This window comes from Diospyros lotus, chromosome 11 (assembly GCF_014633365.1).
Source record: "Diospyros lotus cultivar Yz01 chromosome 11, ASM1463336v1, whole genome shotgun sequence".
Lineage (NCBI taxonomy): Eukaryota > Viridiplantae > Streptophyta > Magnoliopsida > Ericales > Ebenaceae > Diospyros > Diospyros lotus.
This window is the reverse complement of record NC_068348.1, coordinates 33,001,533-33,023,823: the sequence shown is the minus strand read 5'-3', so window position 1 is coordinate 33,023,823 and position 22,291 is coordinate 33,001,533. Positions and strand designations below refer to the sequence as shown.

Here is a 22,291-nt window from a genome sequence, read left to right as displayed (position 1 = left end):
CAGTTTAATAAAAAATTTCAAATATTTTTTAATTTTATCTTGACCATTTTATATCTTAATTTAGAAAGCATTTCAATCTTATTTTAATACAACCTTATCTTACTCATTTTAACATATGCTACTTAAATATACAAATACTTTCTTATAAATATGCACTAAGCAACAACAACAAAAATCTTATATACAATGATGTATGCTAATTAACATTGATCTGACACTACAAGACAACCCAACAAATATCATGCCTAAAAAGAAAGCTATTGTCACATAACCATGGAATGGATTTCTATACCATTTTCAAAACCAAAAAATTACATACCACGACTTTGGAATATCATTCTGGGGCATCCAAATTGGTAAATGTTTCAAAGCACTTGATAAAAAGGATCTAAACCTGCTATAAAGTTCCAAAATTCACAGCAATCCATTCCTAAAACCTGGTGAACAACTGTCAACTACAATGTCACATTCAAGCCAATGAACATGCTAATCGCTCCTGCGAATAAGCATGAGCCATAAAGGACTTCTGCAAATAACTCCAGCAGCTCAACAAAGTGAAGATGTTTGTCACTTGCGTCAGACTTCATGGCCTCTCAGGTTAACCGTGAGCCCAGCTACGAGCCATGACAAGATCACTGCCGATCAGATGGCAGATGGAAAGGAAAGTGTGCAAAGTGGATCCTTAGAATAGGGGAGTCCGGTTTTCTATCATCAAACTTGTAACCTGGCAAAGAAAGATGTCACATTTTAGAACCTCATCGCATTGTGCATTTGTAAGAAGATTCAAAAAAATAAAATGTAGCATTAGCAAGCGATTCTATAGGCCTATGGATACCTTTTCTATTGAAATGAGAATCTGCTACCACACAGAATATGCTGGATGGATGGATTTCAACAAATAACTAAATTTAATGTTATACTTGATTACCAGTTCGAGAAATTATAGCTACACAAAAGTAAATCAACTGTCTCTGACAGTCTAAGCTACCAGGGCACAGGAAAAAGCCATGAGAGCAAGAGATGCCGTATAGTCCGCAGAGTATCTGTTTTCATGAACTCATTGAGTCCTCCTTTGTGCATCCATATCAATAGTATGATCTATACATTTTATATTTTAATGATATCTAACAACCAAACCTTAATTCCATTATATGAGGTCAATTATATGAACTCTAGGTAGTTAATCATCTTCACTAATGACTATATATTTTGTAAGACCATTATATCTCATGTCATGCCCAACTCGGCCAAGTTTTTTTTTTTTTTTTTCCTTTGGGATTATTTATAGGCATTTCCAAACTAGTGAAGCAGCCTGCTGGGTGTCACTTCCAGCTTCAGCCACCTAGACCTAACTTGGTGCCATCCCTTCTCTCTTGACATTTTCACCACATACATCATCACTTCATGCCATCACAGCAGCCTCTTCCATTTTCTGTAAGGCCCCCGGTTCACTTGACTTATCAAAGAAGGTCCAAGGGGCAGGGGCAGGGGCAGGGGTGTAAATGGGCTGGTGGCATAACAGCCAGCCATGTGCGTAAGAGGGTAGAGTGAGGAAATCGCTTTGTGTAACAACCTAGCAAATGCATAACAAAATTCGGTTGAGGAGGAGGGTGGGGAATATGTAGAGGGTGGAGAAGGAGGAGGGGGATATTCGGGTGTTGAGTTTTAAGGAGAGTTAAGGGCCTCTCAAACGCCTAGTTTTTCTTCTTGTAATCGGGTTGAGTTGGTGAATTGAATAGAGCTTCGGTGGGTTTTCTTTTCTGGTTCCCATCAATTTGGTATCAGAGCATCGCGATTCTAATGGTGAACTTAATGGATCGAGTTAGAGATTTAGAGATAAGATTGGATAGCATACAACTGGGTGTGGACGCCATGAAGAGTGAATCAAACGCCATGATAGGTGAGGTGAGGTCGGTGGAGAAGAACGTTACTGCCCTCCTAGAACAGTTTGAATGGATGAGAGCCAGGTGGGAGGAACAAGAGCGAGAGAGGAAGAACAATGAGAAGTTGGGAGAACAATCACCAGGGGTAGGCGACTCAGAGGTGACATCGGAGGCGAGTGGGAGGCGAGCTGAAACAAAGGGTTTCGAGGGAGGCTGGCGACCAGAACCTCGCAACCGCCAGCTAGAAATGCCGCTCTTCAATGGAGGGGACCCAGATGGCTGGATTTTCAGGGCCGAGAGATATTTCTTGATGAATGGGTTGACGGATGTGGAGAAGATGGATACAGCAATTGTGTTTGAAAGGACTTGCCCTCTCTTGGTTCCAGTGGGAAGAAAAACGGAGAAGAGTGAGGACTTGGGAGGATTTCAAGCTGCTGCCGTGGAGCCGATTTCGACCCACCCAAGAAGGGTCGGTAGAAGAGCGCTTTTTAGCTCTTCGGCAGAGAGGTTCTATTTCAGAGTACCGCCAAAGCTTTGAGACGTTGGCGTCGTCTCTAGAAAATTTGCCAGAAGCCGTGCTAGAAGGGCACTTCATCAATGGTCTCAGTCCGGAGATTAAGGCCAAGCTGAGGGTGTTGAGGCCAAGAAGCTTGGAGCAAATGATGGACCTGGTGCAATGTATAGAAGAGAGGAACCTTGTGCTTTGGGGTAATTTGGCTAGACCTACTTCTAGTAGAGGGCAATCCGCTTCACTCTTTATTCCAAATTACCAGCGTGGGGGTCTTCCGCCCCATGCACAACCAGCCTCTAAACCTGTTGCAGTGAACCCCCCTATCCAAATCGGCCCCAAAACAGTGGGAGGGTGATTAATCAAACTTGGAAACGGCTTAGTAAGGCCAAATGGAAGTCCAAGCGAGATAAGGGCTTATATTTTAGGTGTGATGAGAAGTATACGATTGGCCACAAGTGTAAGAATAAAAAGCTGCAAGTGATGATGATATATGATGAAGAGGTAGCGGAGGAGGAACAGTGGGAAGGGGAAGAAGAAGACAACCAATGCCCCAGCCAAAAAAGGGAGGATTGAGGGGAACCAGTCCAAGGGGGGAGGTCATTGAGTTTTCCATGAATTTTGTAGTAGGGTTGACAGCACCCCAAACAATGAAGATAAAAGGCAAGATAGGGGAGCAGCCACTTGGGGTCCTTATTGATGGAGGAGCAGTCCATAACTTTATTTCTGTGGAGCTGGTGCAGCAGCTAGGCCTAATCAAGGAAGAAACAACATGGTATGGTGTGATTATGGGCACCGGAGTGGCAGTTCAAGGGGCTGGAATTAGCAAAGAAGTGAAGCTTCAGCTCCAAAACTTGCAAATTATGGAAGATTTCTTGCCATTGGAGTTGGGAAGCTCGAATGTTATCCTAGGAATGAAGTGGCTAGCATCGATGGGCAAGATGAATGTGGATTGAAAAACCCTCACAATGAAGTTTCATGTCAGAGGCATGGCTGTAACTTTGCAAGGGGATCCTAGCTTGAGCAAGACCTTGATATCCTTAAAAGCTATGGTGAAAGCATTTAAGGAGAAGGGGGAAGGGATGCTGCTGGAATTGGGGACATTGATAGCTAAAATTGAAGAAGACTAGCGGACAGTCCCGGAATTACTGAAAGGGGCATTGGCCGAACTTGGAAGAGTATTTATTGCTGCAGAAGGGCTACCACCTAGCAAGGAAAGAGACCATGCCATAAACCTAATTCCGGGATCCTCACCAGTGAGTGTAAGACCCTATCCTTATCCTAATTTACAAAAGAACGAGATTGAGAAGTTGGTGGGTGAAATGTTAGCTGCTGGAATCATTCAACCCAGTTCCAGCCCGATATTATTAGTTAAGAAGAAGGATGATGGGTGGCGTTTTTGTGTCGATTATAGGGCCTTGAACAAGATTATTGTCCCAAACAAATTCCACATTTCGGTGATAGATGAGTTACTTGATGAGTTGCATGGTGCCAGGGTTTTCCAAACTTAACTTAAAATCTGGTTACCACCAGATTAGAGTTAGGACAGAGGATGTTCCAAAAACAACATTCAAGACTCATGAAGCGCATTATGAGTTCCTAGTGATGCCTTTTGGGTTGATGAATGCTCCGGCCACTTTCCAAGCGTTGATGAACGAAATTGTCAGAGATTATTTGAGACGATTCGCGTGGGTGTTTTTCGATGACATTTTGGTGTACAACAACAATTTGGAACAGCATGAACAGCACCTACAATGTGTTTTAAGGGTGTTAGTGGACAACCAACTGGTGGCCAACATAAAGAAGTGTGTATTTGGGCAGCTGAAAATTGAGTATTTGGGCCATGTTATTTCTTATCTAGGGGTTTCAGTTGATAGCAACAAGGTGCAAGCAATGATAGATTGGCCTACTCCAACAACGGTAAAGGAATTGAGAGGGTTTCTTGGGGTCATGGGGTACTATAGACGCTTTGTGAGAGACTATGATAAGCTGGCTCAGCCTCTAACAGAGAGATTGAAAAAGAACAACTTCTTTTGGGATGTGACTGTTGAACAGGCCTTCCAGCAACTCAAGGCTAAAATGGTATCCTTACCCGTTTTAGCCTTGTCGACTTTAAGAAGCCCTTCATCATTGAAGCTGATGTCTCGGGGGCATGGAATGGGAGCTATTTTGATGCAAGAACAAAGGCCGATCACTTATTTCAGCCAAGCGTTCAATCAGTTGGGGAGGAAGAAATCAGTTTATGAAAGAGAACTCATGGCCATAGTGTTTGCGGTGCAAAAATGAAGGCACTACTTGTTAGGCAGAAATTTTTTTATTAGAAAGGATCAAAAAAGCCTCAAGTACTTGATAGAGCAGCGGGAGGTAAGTCCTGAATATTTGAAATGAATGGTAAAATTGATGGGGTACCAATTTGAGATACATTATCGGGCTGGGATGGAGAATAAGGCGGCTGAAGCTTTGATGGCTTTAACAGTGTCTAGGGTGGTCCAATTGGAGAAGGTGGCAAATGAGGTAGACGCTAATGAAGGACTGCAAAGAATTATCCAAGAGTTACAAACTGACCCCTCCCATCCTAATTTCCAGCTAATGGACAAGCATCTCGTCTACAAAGGATTACTTTACTTACCCAAGGGATCTGCACTAATTCCGTTGATACTCCAGGGAGGGCATGATGGAGGCGTAGGTCATTCGGGGTTCTTAAAAACTTACAAGAGGGTGGCGGCGAATGTCTATTGGCTGGGTATGAAGAAGGACGTGCATCAGTATGTGAGTGAGTGTTCAACTTGTCAACAACACAAATATATTACCTTGGCACCGGGGGGACTGTTGTAGCCATTACCGATTCCTAACCAAATTTGGGACGACATTGCCATGGACTTTATTGAAGGACTACCAAAATCAAACAAGGTGGACTCAATCTTGGTCGTGGTAGATCGACTTAGCAAATATGGACATTTTATTGGCCTTAAACATCCATTTACGACTAGGGATGTGGCTGAAACTTTTAAGAGGGAAGTGGTGAGGCTCCATGGAGTTCCTAGGTCTATTGTGTCAGATAGAGACAAATTTTTATGAGCAAATTTTGGGAGGAGATTTTTCAGCTACAGGGCACCAAACTCAAAAGAAATACTGCTTATCACCCACAAACGGATGGGCAAACCGAGGTCTTCAACCGGACTTTGGAGACCTACTTAAGATGTTTTGCTTCCTCCAAGTCGAAGGCATGGTTCACTTGGTTACCTTGGGTTGAATTATGGTACAATAACCTCCTATCACACAATTGCCAAGTTAACCCCCTTTCAAGTGGTGTATGGGAGGGAGCCGCCTCCCTTACTGCGGTTTGAGAAGGGAACTACCCCTGTCTCGATGGTGGAGTAGCAAATGATTGAAAGGGACGTGATCCTAGATGAATTGAAGGCACAACTGTTGAGGGCACAGGCTGTGATGAAGAAGAGAACAGATCAAGAAAGAAGAGAAGTGAAGTTCCAGGTAGGAGACTTAGTTTATTTGAAACTAAGGCCGTACTGACAAAGGTCTTTGGCTGCTCGTGCAAATGAGAAACTAGCTGCCCGTTATTATAGCCAATTTGAGATTGAGGAGGAGGTAGGTCCTGTAGCTTACAAACTAAAACTGCCACCACATTGCCAAATCCACCCTACATTTCACGTATCCCAACTACGAGAGGCTAAGGGTGCAATGAAGGCCACTATGGAGCTGCCCCAACAGCTTAATGAAGACCCTGGAAATGGTGGTGGAACCATCAACAGTGCTAGGAGTGCAGTCGGGGGCTGGCAGGAACATGCGAGGAGCAGAAGTGTTGATTTAATGGAAGGGGCTTCCACCATTGGAAGCCACTTGGGAGCCCTACTCAATGATTCAGCAGCAATGTCCCTTTTTTCACCTTGAGGACAAGGTGAAAGTTGGGGGAGGGAGTAATGTTAGGCCCCCAATTCACTTGATTTATCAAAGAAGGTCCAGGGGGGCAGGGGTGTAAATGGCCTAGCTGGCATAATAGCCAGCCATGTGCGTAAGAGGGTAGAGTGAGGAAATTGCTGGGTTGTGTAACAACCCAGCAAATACATAACAAAATTCGGTTGAGGAAGAGGGTGGGGAATATGTAGAGGGTGGAGAAGGAGGAGGGGGATATTCAGGTGTTGAGTTTTAGGGAGATATCAGATCTCGAATCTGGCAATGGCTCCTTCCGCAATTCAGAAGGAATTGCGCGCGAATGAGAAACCCGAAGGAAGTGAAATTAGAGGGAGAGAGATAGAGATAGAGAAAGAGAGAGAATCGAGAGAGAGATTGGTGAGGAAAAATGTGATTCAATTGTATTTTCAGATACCCGCTTTAGCGGAATGAGCTGGCTTATATACCCTCCTCAAGGAGGTGCCAAAACATTTGAATTACAAGCAGCTAACTACCAACTTCTACACACTTCTATGCTCAAACCGCCTACTCCCTTTATTACTACATTACCCCTTCGACTAATAGGCGCCCTTGCCCTTGTCCGTGACAATTCCCCTCCCCTTAGGATTCTTCTTGTCCTCAAGAAGATTTTATAGGAGTCCGACTACTCTCGGAAATTGCTGAGTAAGTCTAGTAGATACTCTTAGGTGTTGTTTTCCGGATGGAGGTTGGACCAGCGGACTAGCACCTGAGTGAGGGGGAGGTTTTGTTTGTATATCACTCGTTTATCCACGATAGCGACAGGTTCAGCTGCTTGTTGCGATGCTGGAGCATCCGGGGGTAGAGTTGCACTCACCGGGTTGGTACCAGGAGATGGTTTGAGGAGAGAGACGTGGAAAACAGGATGAATGGAAGTCTCTGCTAGAAGTTGTGATCAGTAGGCCGTTTTGCCCACCCGAGCTAACACTTCATACGGCCCATGGAATTTAGGATTGAGTTTGGAACCTGCCGATGGTGAGAGAGTCTTCAATTGTGCGTGCCTCAATTTCAAATAGACCCGGTCCCCAACTGAGAAATTTTGTTCACTCCGCTTTTTCTCAGCATATTGCTTCATTCGGTTTTGGGCGCTTGCCCATTCCCTCTTTAGTGTCTGCATCACTTGTTGCTGTTGAGTGAGATAATCATCCACTGTGGCTACCAAGTTGGGGCCACCACTGACCGGTAGCAGTGGTGGTTTGTAGCCAAATAAGGCCTCAAACGGGGTCATTTTCAAAGATGAGTGGTAGTTGGTGTTGTACCACCACTGTGCCAAAGGCAGTCACTTGTGCCACCCTGTGGACTGCACCAAGCACACACACCGAAGGTAGGTCTTAAGGCATTGATTCACTCGTTCCATCTGTCCATCCGTTTTTGGATGCTATGCTGATGACATGTGGAGCTTGGTACCAAGTGATTTCATAAGCTCCCTCGATAGTAAGCTGGTGAGACTTTGTCTCGATCGGACACAATGACTTGAGGCAAGCCGTGTAATTTTCCAACTTGATCTAGGAACACTCGCGCCACTTCTTGGGCTGTGAAGGGATGAGTTAGACTTAAGAAATGGTTGTATTTGGTGAGTCGGTCCACGATTACCAATATGCAGTCTTTGCCCTCTAACTTAGGTAATCCTTCCACGAAGTCCATACTGATGCTGGACCATGCTTGCTCCGGTTGAGGCAAGGGTTGCAGCAGCCCTGGAAGGTGAATGTTCTCATGTTTACACCAGCTGCAAATGTCACAATTCTTTATGCATCTCTGCGCTGCCTTCTTCAACCCCGGCCAATAAAACAATTGTTGTACTCGGTTATATGTGCTTTGGACCCCCGAATGGCCTCCTACGGGTGAATCATGCAAAGCTGTTAGGATCTTTCTTCGTAGCAGCTCGTCACCTCCGATTACCAACTTCTCTTTGTATCTTAGTAACCCATTCCTTAGCGAGTAACCTGGTTTGCCCGTGGGGTCTAGTGTCAGTTGCTCCATTAGATCCTTGGTCCATTCTGCTTTCTCGTAGCTGGCTACTACCTCTAGGTGCCATTCTGGTATGACAGAAGTCATGGTTGTCATTGTTCCTTCCTCCATACAGCGGGAAAGGGCATCGGCTGCTTTGTTCTCGTGTCCTTTCCTGTATTGAATGGTGTAATCGAGACCCATGAGTTTAGATATACCTTTCCTTTGGAGGTGTGTGTGTAACTTCTGTTGCAATAGGAATTTCAAGCTTTCATGATCAGTTCGAATAATGATCTACTCCCTTCCAAATAATGCCTCCACTTGTCTACTGCTATCAAGACCGTCAGAAGTTCTTTCTCGTATACATTGAAACCAAGGTGCTTTGGTGCTAAAGCCTAGCTGATGAAGGCTATGGGCCTTCCTCCCTGAGCCAACACTGCTCCCACTCCATAGTTGCTGGCATCAGTTTCTAAAACAAACGGTTGATTAAAATCAGGGAGGTTCAATGTAGGAACCTCACACATGGCTTTCTTTAGTTGATCAAAGGCAGCTTCAACTGCTTCATCCCAACGGAATCCGTCTTTTTTGAGCAACTCAGTTAATGGCTTGCTGATGATGCTGTAATTTTTAACAAATCGTCTGTAATAACCCGTGAGACCCAAGAATCCCCGCAAACTCTTCACGTTAGTCGGCCGTGGCCAGTCATTCATTGCTGCAATCTTTTAGGGGTCAGTGCTCACCCCCTTTTCTGATATAACATGGCCTAAATATTCCACCTGGGTTTGTGCAAAGGCACATTTGGACTTCTTGATAAACAACTTATTGAATCTAAGGATTTGCAAGGTCAACCGTAAGTGCTCTATGTGTTTAGGGAAGCTAGGGCTGTAAATTAGGATATCATCAAAGAAAACCAGAATGAATTGGCAAAGATAGGGTTCGAATATCTGGTTCATGAGAGCTTGAAAAGTTGTTGGTGCGTTAGTTAAACCGAAAGGCATTACTAAGAATTCGTAGTACCCTTGGTGGGTCCTAAAGGTTGTTTTGTGGATATCTTGGGGGCTCATATGGATTTGATGATATCCTGAACAGAAGTCGAGTTTGGAGAAAACTTTGGCTCCATGTAACTCATCTAGTAGGTCCTCTATGATAGGGATAGGGAACTTATTCTTTATGGTAAGGGAGTCGAGTTGGCGGTAGTCTATGCAAAACCGCCAACTGCCATCCTTTTTTTTTACTAAGAGAAGAGGAGAGGCATATGGGCTGATGCTGGGTCGAATGACTGATTGCTGAAGCATTTCCTTAATCATGCATTCAATCTCAACCTTTTGTTTTGAGGGATACCGGTAAGAACGAATATTAACCGGCTCTGAATTGGGTTTAAGGTTTATGGTGTGGTCAAACTGTCTGGGAGGGGGTAGAGCTTTTTGTTCCTCAAACAAATCCTTAAATTCAACTAAGAGTTCATCAAGTAAGTCCAATTGAGTTACCTTCCAAGGGATGGAGCCATAGTTATTAAAGGCGCGCCTAGGCGCCTGGCGCCAGTTTGGCGCCTCGCCTAGGCTGAGGCGAGGCGGTTTCTGCAAGGCGCTCGCCTTGCAAGGTGAGGCGCTGAGGCGCGCCTCATCAAACCCACGCCTGCATCCTGCCTGCATCCTTTCTTCCTCTCCTCTCCAGCATCCCCTCTTCTCAGTTTCAGCATGTATACATCACTACTTATTTACATTTCTTTAATTTAAGTAAATGTCCATATTTTCTTTTATTTATATTTTACCTTCCATTTATTTTAATACATAAATGTAAATAAGAAAGTACCCCCATTTGGATTCAATAAAAATATCTAAAAAATCAAAATCCATAACAATAAGAAAATAGAATTTTGATTTTAGTACAAACTCAGGATTTAGCGATTTTACCACCCCCAAAATACATACCTACTATTTCTTGAAAAATTCATTAAAAATCATTTGAACAACAATGAATATTAACTATCAAAATACCAGGAGATAGTTTTTCAAAATGAAAACATTTTCTTATATGTCTCCTTATAATGCTCTAATCTTCCAGACTTAGAAAAAATGCGCTAATCTTCCAGACCTAGAAAAATAGCATTTTTCAAAATGAAAGCATTTTCTTGATTGTGAACTTGTAGTGTTTATTGATTGTGGAGAATACTAAAGCTACTCCAAAATGTCCTCCATCAATAAAACAAGAGATTGGAGAGTACATGCAAAAGAAGAAAAATAACAGGGAATCAGGGATGAGCAAAATATGGCACCGTAAGATGATGATTTTCAATTTGGTGAAGGGTATGATGATGATGATGATTAAAACTTCTTTATTAATTGTGGACTTGTAGTGTTTATATGTTTGTTTAGAACTTTGCACGAAGATTGGTACTTGTTTGAATTTGAGACTTTAACTTTGAACTTTGATGATGTTTCTAGTTTAGAAATTGCACGATGAATGAATTAACTTTGATGTTGTTAGTTTAGAATTTGAAGATAATGAAACATTAATGATATGCATGTGTTATTATTGATAATTTGATAGTTTTTTATGATTTTACAAGATTTTGAGTTTTTTTTCTAAAAGGTGCGCCTTGCTTCGCAAAGGCGCGCCTTGCACCTCAGGCTCCAGGACCCTTTGCGCCTCGCGCCTTTCAGAACTATGGATGGAGCCATTCTTCGTTGCTTCCACTTTGAGTTTCCCACCATAATCCAGTTCTTCCTCCTCCTGCTCAATTGTTTGTATCGAGAACAATTGAGCCACTTGTGTCCACTTGCTTTTGAATAGCTTATGTAGTCTTTTGCCTGAAATAAGTTTGCAAGTACCAGCCTCTGCACCGCCAATGATAGTCATTTGTTTTCCCCCTAAGACCATTTTCTTAAAGCCAAAGCAAATGGGGCTTACTTCTCTCATCCAATCCACACCTAAGACCATATCGCAGCCCCCTAACCGGAGAAGTCTTAGGTCAGCTTCGAAGTTTTCCCCTTGCATCTGCCAACAGAATCCCATGCAAGCAGACTTACAGATCACCTTCTGTCCATTAGCCACTGTAACAGACAGTGGAAGTGTCCCGGTAAGTCGATAATGGAGCCTCTTAGCCACTCTTTCATCCAGGAAGCTATATGTGTTTCCGTTGTCAATGAGTATAGACAGGTCGTCCTCCCGTGCCTTACCATCTACTTTTATGATTTTACTTGTGGATACTCCCCTTAGTGCATGGAGAGAAATCTCCATTTTCTCTTCGTCTCCCTCGTTCTCTTGGGTCTTTGCTTCTTGAACCTCGTCTTCCCCATCCTCTATTCCTTTTAGCAGCAGCAATTGGCGTTTGCATTGATGGCCTGGCGTGTATTTGTCTCCACACTTGAAACAAAGTCCAGCTAACCTCCTCTGTTCTCTCAAATTGTTCCCAAACGATGGGGATGGAGCTGGTAGAGCTAACACCTTACCGTTTGATCCCCCTGTTCCTCCTTCCTTATTCCACCCCCTGTTACTCTGTTGAATAGGCACCTGCCAACCTCTACTCACCCCTTTCTGCTTCTTCGATAATGCCTCTACCGCTAGTTCTTGCAGCTTAGCACACTCCGTAGCCTGCTGTACTGTTTTCGGTTGAAACATTTTCACTATGGGGCGAATTTCTTCACTCAAGCCGCTGATGAAACTTGACACGAAGTAACCCTCGGTAAGTGTGGGATTGGAGATCAACATGAGGGCCTTCAATTCCTCAAACTTTTGTTGGTAGACTTGCACAGATCCTCCTTGTTTCAATTTATTAAATTCTTCTACTACGTCTAACATTCCTTTCTCCCCAAATCTTCCACACATTCCTTCCACAAATTCTTCCCAAGAGCACTTGTCTTTCATTCCCATCCACCCCTGGTACCATGCATCCCCCACATCGTTAAGGTAGGCCGCAGCAATTGTTACCTTCTGTTGTTCGACCACGTTATAGAGACGAAACACTCTCTCACAACGCCTCAACCACCATCGCGGATTCTGGCCATCAAATAAAGGAATCTCCATACGCGGCATCAACGTCCCGCTCTGGTTTGATCCTTGTGCTACGCGTAATCTCCTGACGCTTGCGTTTTCTTCCATCATTGGTTGCTCTGTTTCCAGTTCCGCAGATCCCTCCGATCTGCTATTACCCCCTAGATCATTTAGGATCGGTTCCGAATGCTCCCTTGGAGGGAACTCCAGAGAGATTCGTACTTGAGTTTGGCGTGAAAGCATCAGCATAAACTGATGCATGTGATCCCAAAGAGTTTGGTTTTGTTCTCTCATTTGCTCCTCTAACCGAGCAGTCTGTGATCGACTCTCCTCCCGCCACAAGTTCACCGCTCCATCGATCCTTCTTTCCACCGAATTTTCAAACGTCTCCATCCGATTCTACATCTCCGATACCGACGCAGTCACTTGCTAGAGTTGCGCTTCCATATGCTTCATCTGAGTTCCGTCTGCCATGGCCCTCCTGATCGCCCATGAATGTGCTCTGATACCAAATTGTCAGATCTCGAATCTGGCAATGGCTCCTTCCGCAATTCAGAAGGAATTGCGTGCGAATGAGAAACCCGAAGGAAGTGAAATTAGAGGGAGAGAGATAGAGATAGAGAAAGAGAGAGAATCGAGAGAGAGATTGGTGAGGAAAATGTGATTCAATTGTATTTTCAGATACCCGCTTTAGCGGAATGAGCTGGCTTATATACCCTTCTCAAGGAGGCACCAAAACATTTGAATTACAAGCAGCTAACTACCAACTTCTACACACTTTTATGCTCTAACCGCCTACTCCCTTTATTACTACATTACCCCTTCGACTAATAGGCGCCCTTGCCCTTGTCCGTGACAAGAGAGTTAAGGGCCTCTCGAACGCCCAGCTTTTCTTCTTGTAATCGGGTTGAGTTGGTGAATTGAATAGAGCTTCGATGGGTTTTCTTTTCTGGTTCCCATCATTTTCCAAAATGTTGGAGAATCTTGCTGATTTTTTTGGAGCTTCACTAATCATGCATTCAATTAACTCCAATCCCTTCATTAGCCTCAAATCACAACTTTCACAAACTTTAACCAAATTTTACAATACATATATTTCTAGAATCCACTCATTATGGCCCACAACCTTCATTTAAGCACTCAAATTCAAGCTCAAAGCCAACTGCTTACCTGAATCAATTCACCTGCTTCAGCAATCAATGCAATAGTTAACTTTCCTACTGACTATTGACATCAGTAATATATCCACTTAAACCGTCAAATCCCCACAGTCAATTGATGATCAACTTTAAGTTGATTGTTGCCCCTACTTCACCCTCCCTTAGGTCCTCAAATAAGAACAGGGTGCTGCAGTATTCCTTGCACCAACCCCTTTAAATTCACCCAAAATCTTGTCGTTTTCTCTTCTCCTAACCCAACTTGTGGTGCATGTATACTAACAATATTCAAGGTTTATTCTCCTAGAACAACTTTAGCTGCAATAATCATGTCTCCTAGACTTTTTTCACAACCACTAACTCCTCCTTTAAAGTATTATCCAAATAATCCTCCATTATTCGTATGATCTTTCCTAGAGTACCAAAGTTTTATACCCAAATTCAGTCAACATTTTAGCTCTCTTGCCTACTCATCTTGCCTCTTGGAGGCAAATAATATTAAAATTTCCTCACCAAATGGCATAACTTTCCCCACTAAACAAATTTTAAAATTTCAGTTTCACTCCTGACAGGTCCAAATTCCAATTCAATTTTAATCTGGTCAAATTAATAAACTCAGCATGAAAAATTTTATGAACTTGACTCGAGACCTTTCATGAACTTAACTGAGACAATTAGTCAATTTGCAGAGTCTTCCAAGTTCGCTATTCAATCATTAAGTTGTGAATTAGAATATAATAGCATGGCAGCAACTCAGTCTATTTGTAATAAGACTTCCATTGCTGATAGGACTCAGAGGGACAACAACTAAAAACTATATTTTTCTGGTAGAAGTTCAAAAATGGGTAGAAAATTAAGACATTCCCAAATATCCACTATATTTTTCAGATAGAAGTTCAAAATTGGATAGAAAATTAAAAGAGATTTCCAAATATCCTTCACCTTGAAGAGCTTCCATGGCAGTAAGAGCACATTTGGCATCAGCAAATTCCACGAAGCATAAAACCAAAGCCTTATCTCCACTCTGCAGTAGTAAATTTCAACCATCAGATAAATAGGTAATAAGCATAAACCTAAAAGATAATATTAAGATAACATCAGAACATCATGAACAAGAGCTTCCAAACTGAGAGAACAGAGAACTTCCATAGCCGACCCACTCCAAACCCCGCCAAAAAAAAAAAAGTGCATGCTATGGACTGCAGACCACTCACACCACAGAGAGTGGTCTAACGCAAAGTTGCTCATAGAAATGATTGTCATTTTTGCCACCTCACACCATGACAGGATTATTCTTCTTTATCCCTATCCCTTTTGCTTTTGAAGCCAGTAATTCAATTCAAAACATGCAGCTAAAGGCCTGTTTGCTAGGCTTTTTGTTTTCAGTTTTCAATTGTCTTTTTCACTATTTTGGCTCCCCACTTTCGTTTTCAATCATTTTGCAAAAAAATTTGAAACTCCAGTGACCCTACTGCATGTGGCAGCACTAACCAGAGCATCTGAATTTGAAAGCTTAAATGAAAAGGAAACTCACGATATATCATAAAATTGAAAATGAACCTGGGACCTTCTCTTCGTTCTCACCCAAAATTAGAATGCCAAAGGAGACTCAAAAATCAACCCTTTTGACCCATCTCTAAAAGTCCTTCATATTTATGGTTTATGCGGTATTGATGTTGCGGCTCTGATTCATAGCCAGTCAATATGATTCAAATCCTATAGAGGAAGAGGAAGTGAGTAATTCAAAAAAGTTATTCAAATTTACATTATTTGTATCACATCGTGTCACGGCAAATTTGTGGGTTAAGATTATCCTGCTTTGTTGGCATTTTGGAATTCAGCCAACTGCATCTTGAATATTTGTTTTTTTGCCAGTTCACCATCGCTTTCTGTAACCGTTTCTTCATGCTATTCTTACCCAAAATGAGTTCCCTTCTTATACCAAAACTCAGATCCTAGCATGCCTCAGCAAAAATCTCTCGGCCTTCTATCTATTTCTCTCCTTCTGTTCTCCCTCTCTTGTTTCTTTCTCTCTCTAGTTCCACCACTGCACCAGCAAACATCTCCTCCTCTCCAGTTTCTTTCCTACTACAATTGATTCCCAGAGATAATCTCAGAGTGCTGACTCTCAGAAACATCTCAGGGAGTCTCCAGCAGTCATGTCAGCACCAGATGGGTTGCCAGCAACCTCCAACGTCTCCTCTGGTTGCCAATGACGGTATAGGTAGGAGATAAAATAAAAAAAATAAAATATAGAACTGAAAACAAACACAAAGCTATCAAACATGTCAGTTTTCATTTTTAAAAACCAAAATTGAACACAAAAAATGAAATCTGAAAAATAAAGCTTTGTCAAACAGCACCTAAAACATTAAATTCACCTATATGCCCCAAACCTATACCAGTTACACATTTTGGGCACAGTTACAGATTTAATGCAGTAAATTCATGTCAAGCGAACAAAGAGACACAGACAAACAACAAACAACTGGATCACAAGCGCAATTATAGCTCCTTTCTAGGATAAGAGTGTAGTCCTGATGCAGTGGCAGAGCCAGCAATTAGTCCAGTGGGGTCAATTAAACATAACTATCAAACAAAAGAAAGTAATCATAAAAAACTTGACATGCCTATAGTAATATTTTAAATGCAAAAATACACTATCACAATTTTTCTTAACAAGTTTTCATATTTTGAACACATTGTATAATTGCTTTAATATCAACATACCAAACCATAAGGTTAAATAATTCAAATTTAATAATATGCATCCAACAAAACTTATTCAATAAAAATCCAATTGTAAATAGAATAATCCTAGCACTCTATTTGTTGCTCAAACAATTAGTTATAATTAAACATAAATATAATATTAAGTAATAATTAACATACAACAGTTGTAGAAAAAATCACATAAAATGTAAATTTTCTTTCTCGATGTTTTAATGAGTGTTGTCAATTTGAAATTTTTTATATTTTAGTGGCGTCAAACTGTAATTAACCATAAACTCTACATATATATTAGAAAGGGAAAAAAAATCACTGAACCAATGGGGGCTCCATCACTGTACTGATGCAGTATCATCCATGCCTGCTTACATCACCTTCCATTCCATCCCCACCTACAACTCCACATACAGAATCAGTTACTTCCTCCGAGCCAAACCCTCTGACATAGACACAATCAACTGCCAACAACCTCTCCAATTCACAGCTGTACAACTTCCCACTGACACTCTCACTATACACCTCCCTCCCCATCAGTTTATGGCCATGCACTATCTCATGTTTGCAAACTATAGCAGCTGTCACCACATCCTTGAACAACAGTTTCCTAAAAGGGAACTCCTGTTCTCCAGGGAATTCCCATTGTCATTTCACAACTGCCATTATCTCTCATTAGAGACTACCTTGGCTCTTGCTAACCTTGGAGCCCTTCACTCCAATCGGTTGGTTACCTATAGCATCACAGGAAAATGAAGTTGCATTTTCATCTCAATAAACGTAACATGCAATGACAGAGATATATAATTCATTGGGAAGTAGCCAATTGTAAACAAAAGAATAGATATGCAGAGCATGGGAAACTCATTAGCTGAAGAACACAAAAATGCATGGCAACCATGTAGATACAATTAAAAGATAAAATAACTAGATGTATCAACAGTATCTTTAGCATATATCACAAGCAATCTAAATGTGGTTCATTCATCTATACCTTACGTTACATCTCTATAGCATATAAATAAAACATATATATAAATAGTGAACTTACACGTCTGGGCTCTTTATGAACAACTCTGATATCTTTAAAGCCGATGAATGGACGAAAAAGATCTTGATTTACATGTCAAGAAATAAAAAAGAATGAAAGAGAGAAAGGAAATGAAAGGACAAAGAGAGAGGAAAAGTGCAAAGCCACAATGTTGGTATACTCTCCAAATCACGCCTTTGTTGTGGTAAGAGAATGAAACGGTACATAATGGAATAGAATAGACAAGTAAGGAAAATAATGTAAAGTTTGTTGCTCTTCCATTGTTTAAGAAGAATAAAATGTAGAAAAACGTAGTATAACTTTACATTGTTTGGATGGAGAATGAAAGGAGACAAAACTATTAAAAAAAAATTTAAAATAAAGTTACAGTTATAACCCTCTCACTTTCAAAATAAATACAGACGAATTTTTATGATGTCAAGTCAATGAAATAGTATATATAAATTAACATAATAATATATACATGCAAAATGAAATATAGAAAATTTGTCTAATGTGTAATCCCATTAATTAACATTCATCCTCCAAGAGTACCATTAAATTAATGTAAAAGTAATTACAAGATTTTCTAAGATCAAGGATAATAATGGGCTTTTACAAAATGTCAAAAACAATGTGTAGGGTAACATAGTAAAAACAATAAGAATATTTAAAAATGTTTTTCCTTCCCCTCCCCTACAACCCAAATCAAGTGCAAGGTAAAAAAGGGTACGGATGAGGAAGAGAGGGTATCATGTCCCTCCCCTCCCCTTTCATTCCATTTATGAAACTCTCTCCAAAGCAACAAAAAGAGTCTCCCTTCCACTTCCATCCCTCCATCCAAACAAACAGTAGATTTCAATAATTTGTAAGTACTATTGAGATGTCAAAGAAGGGTAACACATGCAGAGATAGCTGTAACGCAAGGATACGACCAACTTCTCTCCTTGAACAGTCTGTTGGAAGCCCATCAACAAACAGAATGTTTGAATCCCTTGCTGCATGTGGAAGGCCATCAACTTTGGGTAAGGAACCATGCCTTTCATTAATTAAATCACGGGTGCCTGAAACAATGCCTGCAGCAACATCTCGTCTTTGGGCAAGTAAATGTGGATCTTGTAAAGGACTTTGGTAGCCTTTAATGCTTGCTCCTGCTGTTAATCCACCAAAACCAGGCTCAGGATGAACACCAATACCCTTAGTATCATCTACTCCATATGCCCCAGGCCGCAAAGGTAATATCTAAAAGTGAAACAAAAAAAATCCATCTATTACCTGGATATCCAGTTGGTCACATAAACTTAAAGGTCATCAATACATTACACCTTTACCTCTTTTTGTGCATAATCTTGGGAATTACCCCGTAAGTCACGAGAACTCCACAGATGATGTGGTGCTAATCGTGTGGGTTCAGGCGGCAAGTAGTCAGGAAAACCAGATCTTGGGATGCTCCCTGCTGTAGTGAGGGTGATTAATCAATGTAATTGTAAGACTTGCAAATAAACTATATATAACACGGAAAAGAATATAGCCCATCATCAAAGACATTATAAAGTATTCCAAAGCATAATAGATCAACAATATGCACCAGTAAGCTTTAGCATTACTTCCAGTCTAAACTTTAGAAGAAAACTGTCAAGATTCGGCATTATAAAGTATTAGAGAATGGGTTTCCCTTTTTCCTCTCTTGGCTGGTATTCCATCTCAAGTGATGCATATCATAGTCATTATAAATGAGTGGCGGGGTGTCATGTTTCCATGTTGTACAATTTAGTTTCACAATATCAGATATCTGATGGAACATGACCATATGAAGCTTCTCCTTATGAAAATGGCATTATAACTTCTTCTCATTATTCCCTAACTAGAGGGTTGAATCAAAAAGGACATCCAACGTAAAAATTTTCCTTTTTTTTTTTTTGCACGGATTTGTGTTGTCAATTTTTGGAAGTCAATTGGCATTATGAATGCAGTGCAACTAACCCTAACTTAGTTAGGGGAAGATGTAGTTAATGACGAGTGATGATGAAATATGAGTATCCGGATTAAGGAAAGCTCCCTTCTTGTAAGTTTTTGTATCTGATGGAGCAATATCAATTGATTGCTTGGCTTCATCATTTCATCTGTTTTAAATTTCCCTTTCTCCTGTGCTAAATCCCAGGTCGATACAGAGTCGGCCCTGGCCCAGGGCTACCAGGGCTCCAACCCAAGGCCCACAATTGAGGGGGCCCAAATTTTTTTTAAGTTATGTGTACATGTGTATGAAAAATTAACAAAAGAAACCTTGTCAAAAGAAAATTTCATTGCTATTTTTATTTTTTAGATACATGTGATAATTGTTTTTGCTTCGATTAATTATGAAAGATAAAAGTAGGGGTGTCAACGATTCGGATTAGTCCGGTTCTATAAGAATCCAGTAACCAAACCATTTTTAATGGTTCTAACAAAATAAAAACCGTAACCGAACCATTACATATATAAAACCAAACCATGACCAATCCGTCACACCGGATCAGTTTCAATTCGATTTCGGTTCTATCCAATTAACATTTAGCTTCTAAACATTTTCGCAAAATATGAAATTACAAATAAATTTATTAATTAAAATAAACCCATAACTTCATTAATACTTTAAGTCTTGAAGTAAAAGTAGAACAAAATAATTCATAAACTATCTCATCAAATGAGATTACATCGACCGTTTATTATAGTAATAGCGCATAAAAACCTATAAATAAAAGAGTTCATGAATCTCGCTAGTTTCCTAACAAGTGATATTATTTATGCATATGTATATATATATATACCAAAAAAATATACTATATATAAGTATAATTTCGATTCCGATTTGATTAGAACCACGGTTTGAAAAAAAAAAAATCAGTAACCAAACCAAATATATCGGTTCTTAATTTTTTAGAACCAAAACCTAATCATTGAACCATAGAACCAATCCAAAAGGCACGGTTCGGTCCGATTTGGTCCGGTTCACCGGTTTTCAAATATTTTTTAACACCCCTAAATGAAAGGAAGATTGATCAAATCAAGAAATGCTTACGGAGATTCAAGAGGAAACATGTAAACTCAAATATGTAATTTTTATTTCTTAATGCAATGTTTACAATGCAGGGTACTCGTTTTTATTCGTTTGGGGTTTTGTCCCATTGAATTTTCCTCAAACAAGGTTTTAACGACCCCAAATTATTCTTTCTTATATTTTGTAAATTCTTATAATTTTAATAAAATTAATTAATTAATAATTTTTTATTTTTTATTTAATTTATATAAAGGGCACACTTAAAAAAAATTTGCCCTAGGCCCTAAAACACCCAGGACCGGCTCTGGGTCGATATATACCTCATGAAGATCAATCAACTATTTCGCTTTGAAATTTCTTACCCACTAAGAGATTTAGAAACAACCTCTTCCCTATCTTCCACAGCTCTTGTTCGTTTTCTATCATGCATAAATACGACAGCGCTGTATACGCGCCCGCGCCCGCGCATACATATATGTGTGTGTGTGTATATATATGCGGAATTGCAACCACATTTAGCAGCAGCAAGATAAAGATTGTTAGGTAAAAGTCGAAAAGCATGGTTCCGCAGTGAAACACTGAGTTGAGACGAGAAACCGATTTTCCGATGTGTTAACAGTGAAACATGATACTGGCGTGTACATTTGGCAGAAAAGTAAAATAGAGAGAGGGGTTTGGGATTTAGGGCGAAGGAATTCGAACCTCCATCTGCAGGAGCACCGTATCTGTAATAGGGATCCCCCATTTAACTCTCTCTTGCTCCTGCGATTGCGGTCGCTCGATAGAGAAAAAGCTTTAACCTTTGCTCAGGCCTGACCCAAGAGTGGATACCTACGCAGGATGAAATCAATTCCCCTCAAACGCATATATGACGTAATGGATATTTTAGCCACATATGCTTCTTTATTTAAACACTTTAATTTTTTATTATTTTAATAATACATTTAAATTATATAAATTTGACTCAATTGTAAAAATCGTTACAATTCATTTAACATGTGTAATGCATGAGCACTAAAATACCTCTTGTACGCCATTCTCGCTTCACTCCTCGTGGGTCGGGCTTAGTCTAATGAGCTGGCCCAATCGCTTAGAGCCCAAAAAGTTCGAGCGATCTCGTCAAATGAAATTCACACATCATTGAAATTCAATATTTTAAAAATCGGACCGGAGAGCGAACCGGTCTATTAATTAAGTCACGGGTCAGTTGGTCCGACCGGATGATGTTATATATATATTTTATAATTAAATAATATATATATTTAAAATACTAATATTCTATATATTATTATGAGGAATGTTATTATTAACTAATATACAACTAATATTTTATATATAATTGTTATATATGTTGTAAAAAAATTAATTAAGAATTAAAAATTTAAAAATAAGTGTGAGAAATGCTATTATTAACTAATATACAACTAATATTTTATATATAATTGTTATATATGTTGTTAAAAAATTAATTAAGAATTAAAAATTTAAAAATAAGTGTGAGAAATGCTATTATTAACTAATATACAACTAATATTTTATATATAATTGTTATATATGTTGTTAAAAAATTAATTAAAAATTTAAAATTTAAAAATAAGTGCGAGGGTGAAAAAAATCGGGATCAATCTGGTTTCCGATTCACCGGTTCGACCGGATTTTGATCGATTTTAACCGGGTTGATGAAGATTTGGTTTTTTATGTCAAATCGGACTGAATAGGCCACCGGTTCCCGATTTTTCCTGTCCGACCGGTTGGTCCGGTCCGTTTTTAAAATAATGCTGAAACCCGAACCTCGTAAAGCAAGCATCTTGCGAGCTCCTGGTAAAGCCTTATAATGAGTTCTCAACGATCGATTAACGAGCTCCCAATAAAACTCTCAGTTCGCTAGACCGCTCAAGTCGCTGGTCTAAAACTACCAGCTCACATAAGTGGTAAAGCTGCTGAGAAGTCAGAGGTAGGGACTATTCACTTTATCTGCAACAGTTCATGCCCCTAATAATGAGGATCTCACTCCCAATTTTGTGTAAATGATAAGGGTTGTTTGTTCCTCATTATGTAATCATT

At 40.2% G+C, this 22,291-nt stretch overlaps 1 protein-coding gene across 2 annotated transcripts; it reads right to left on the bottom strand.

Annotated features, from left to right (window-relative positions):
- Positions 1 to 166: 166 nt before the first annotated feature.
- Positions 167 to 21,087, bottom strand: LOC127813498 (RNA-binding protein 1-like). Of its 2 annotated transcripts, none has more exons than XM_052354498.1 (6): positions 20,930 to 21,087; positions 18,522 to 18,646; positions 18,123 to 18,432; positions 17,212 to 17,273; positions 14,379 to 14,460; positions 167 to 724 (listed from the first exon to the last, which is right to left on the bottom strand). In XM_052354498.1, exons 1-6 carry the CDS (start codon positions 20,970 to 20,972, stop codon positions 633 to 635), a joined length of 714 nt encoding a protein of 237 aa, XP_052210458.1. In that variant the 5' UTR covers positions 20,973 to 21,087; the 3' UTR covers positions 167 to 632. The 2 variants fall into 2 exon arrangements, with proteins under 2 accessions (XP_052210458.1, XP_052210459.1); XM_052354499.1 differs by having other exon boundaries at positions 18,522 to 18,643.
- Between the last annotated feature and the right edge of the window lie 1,204 nt (positions 21,088 to 22,291).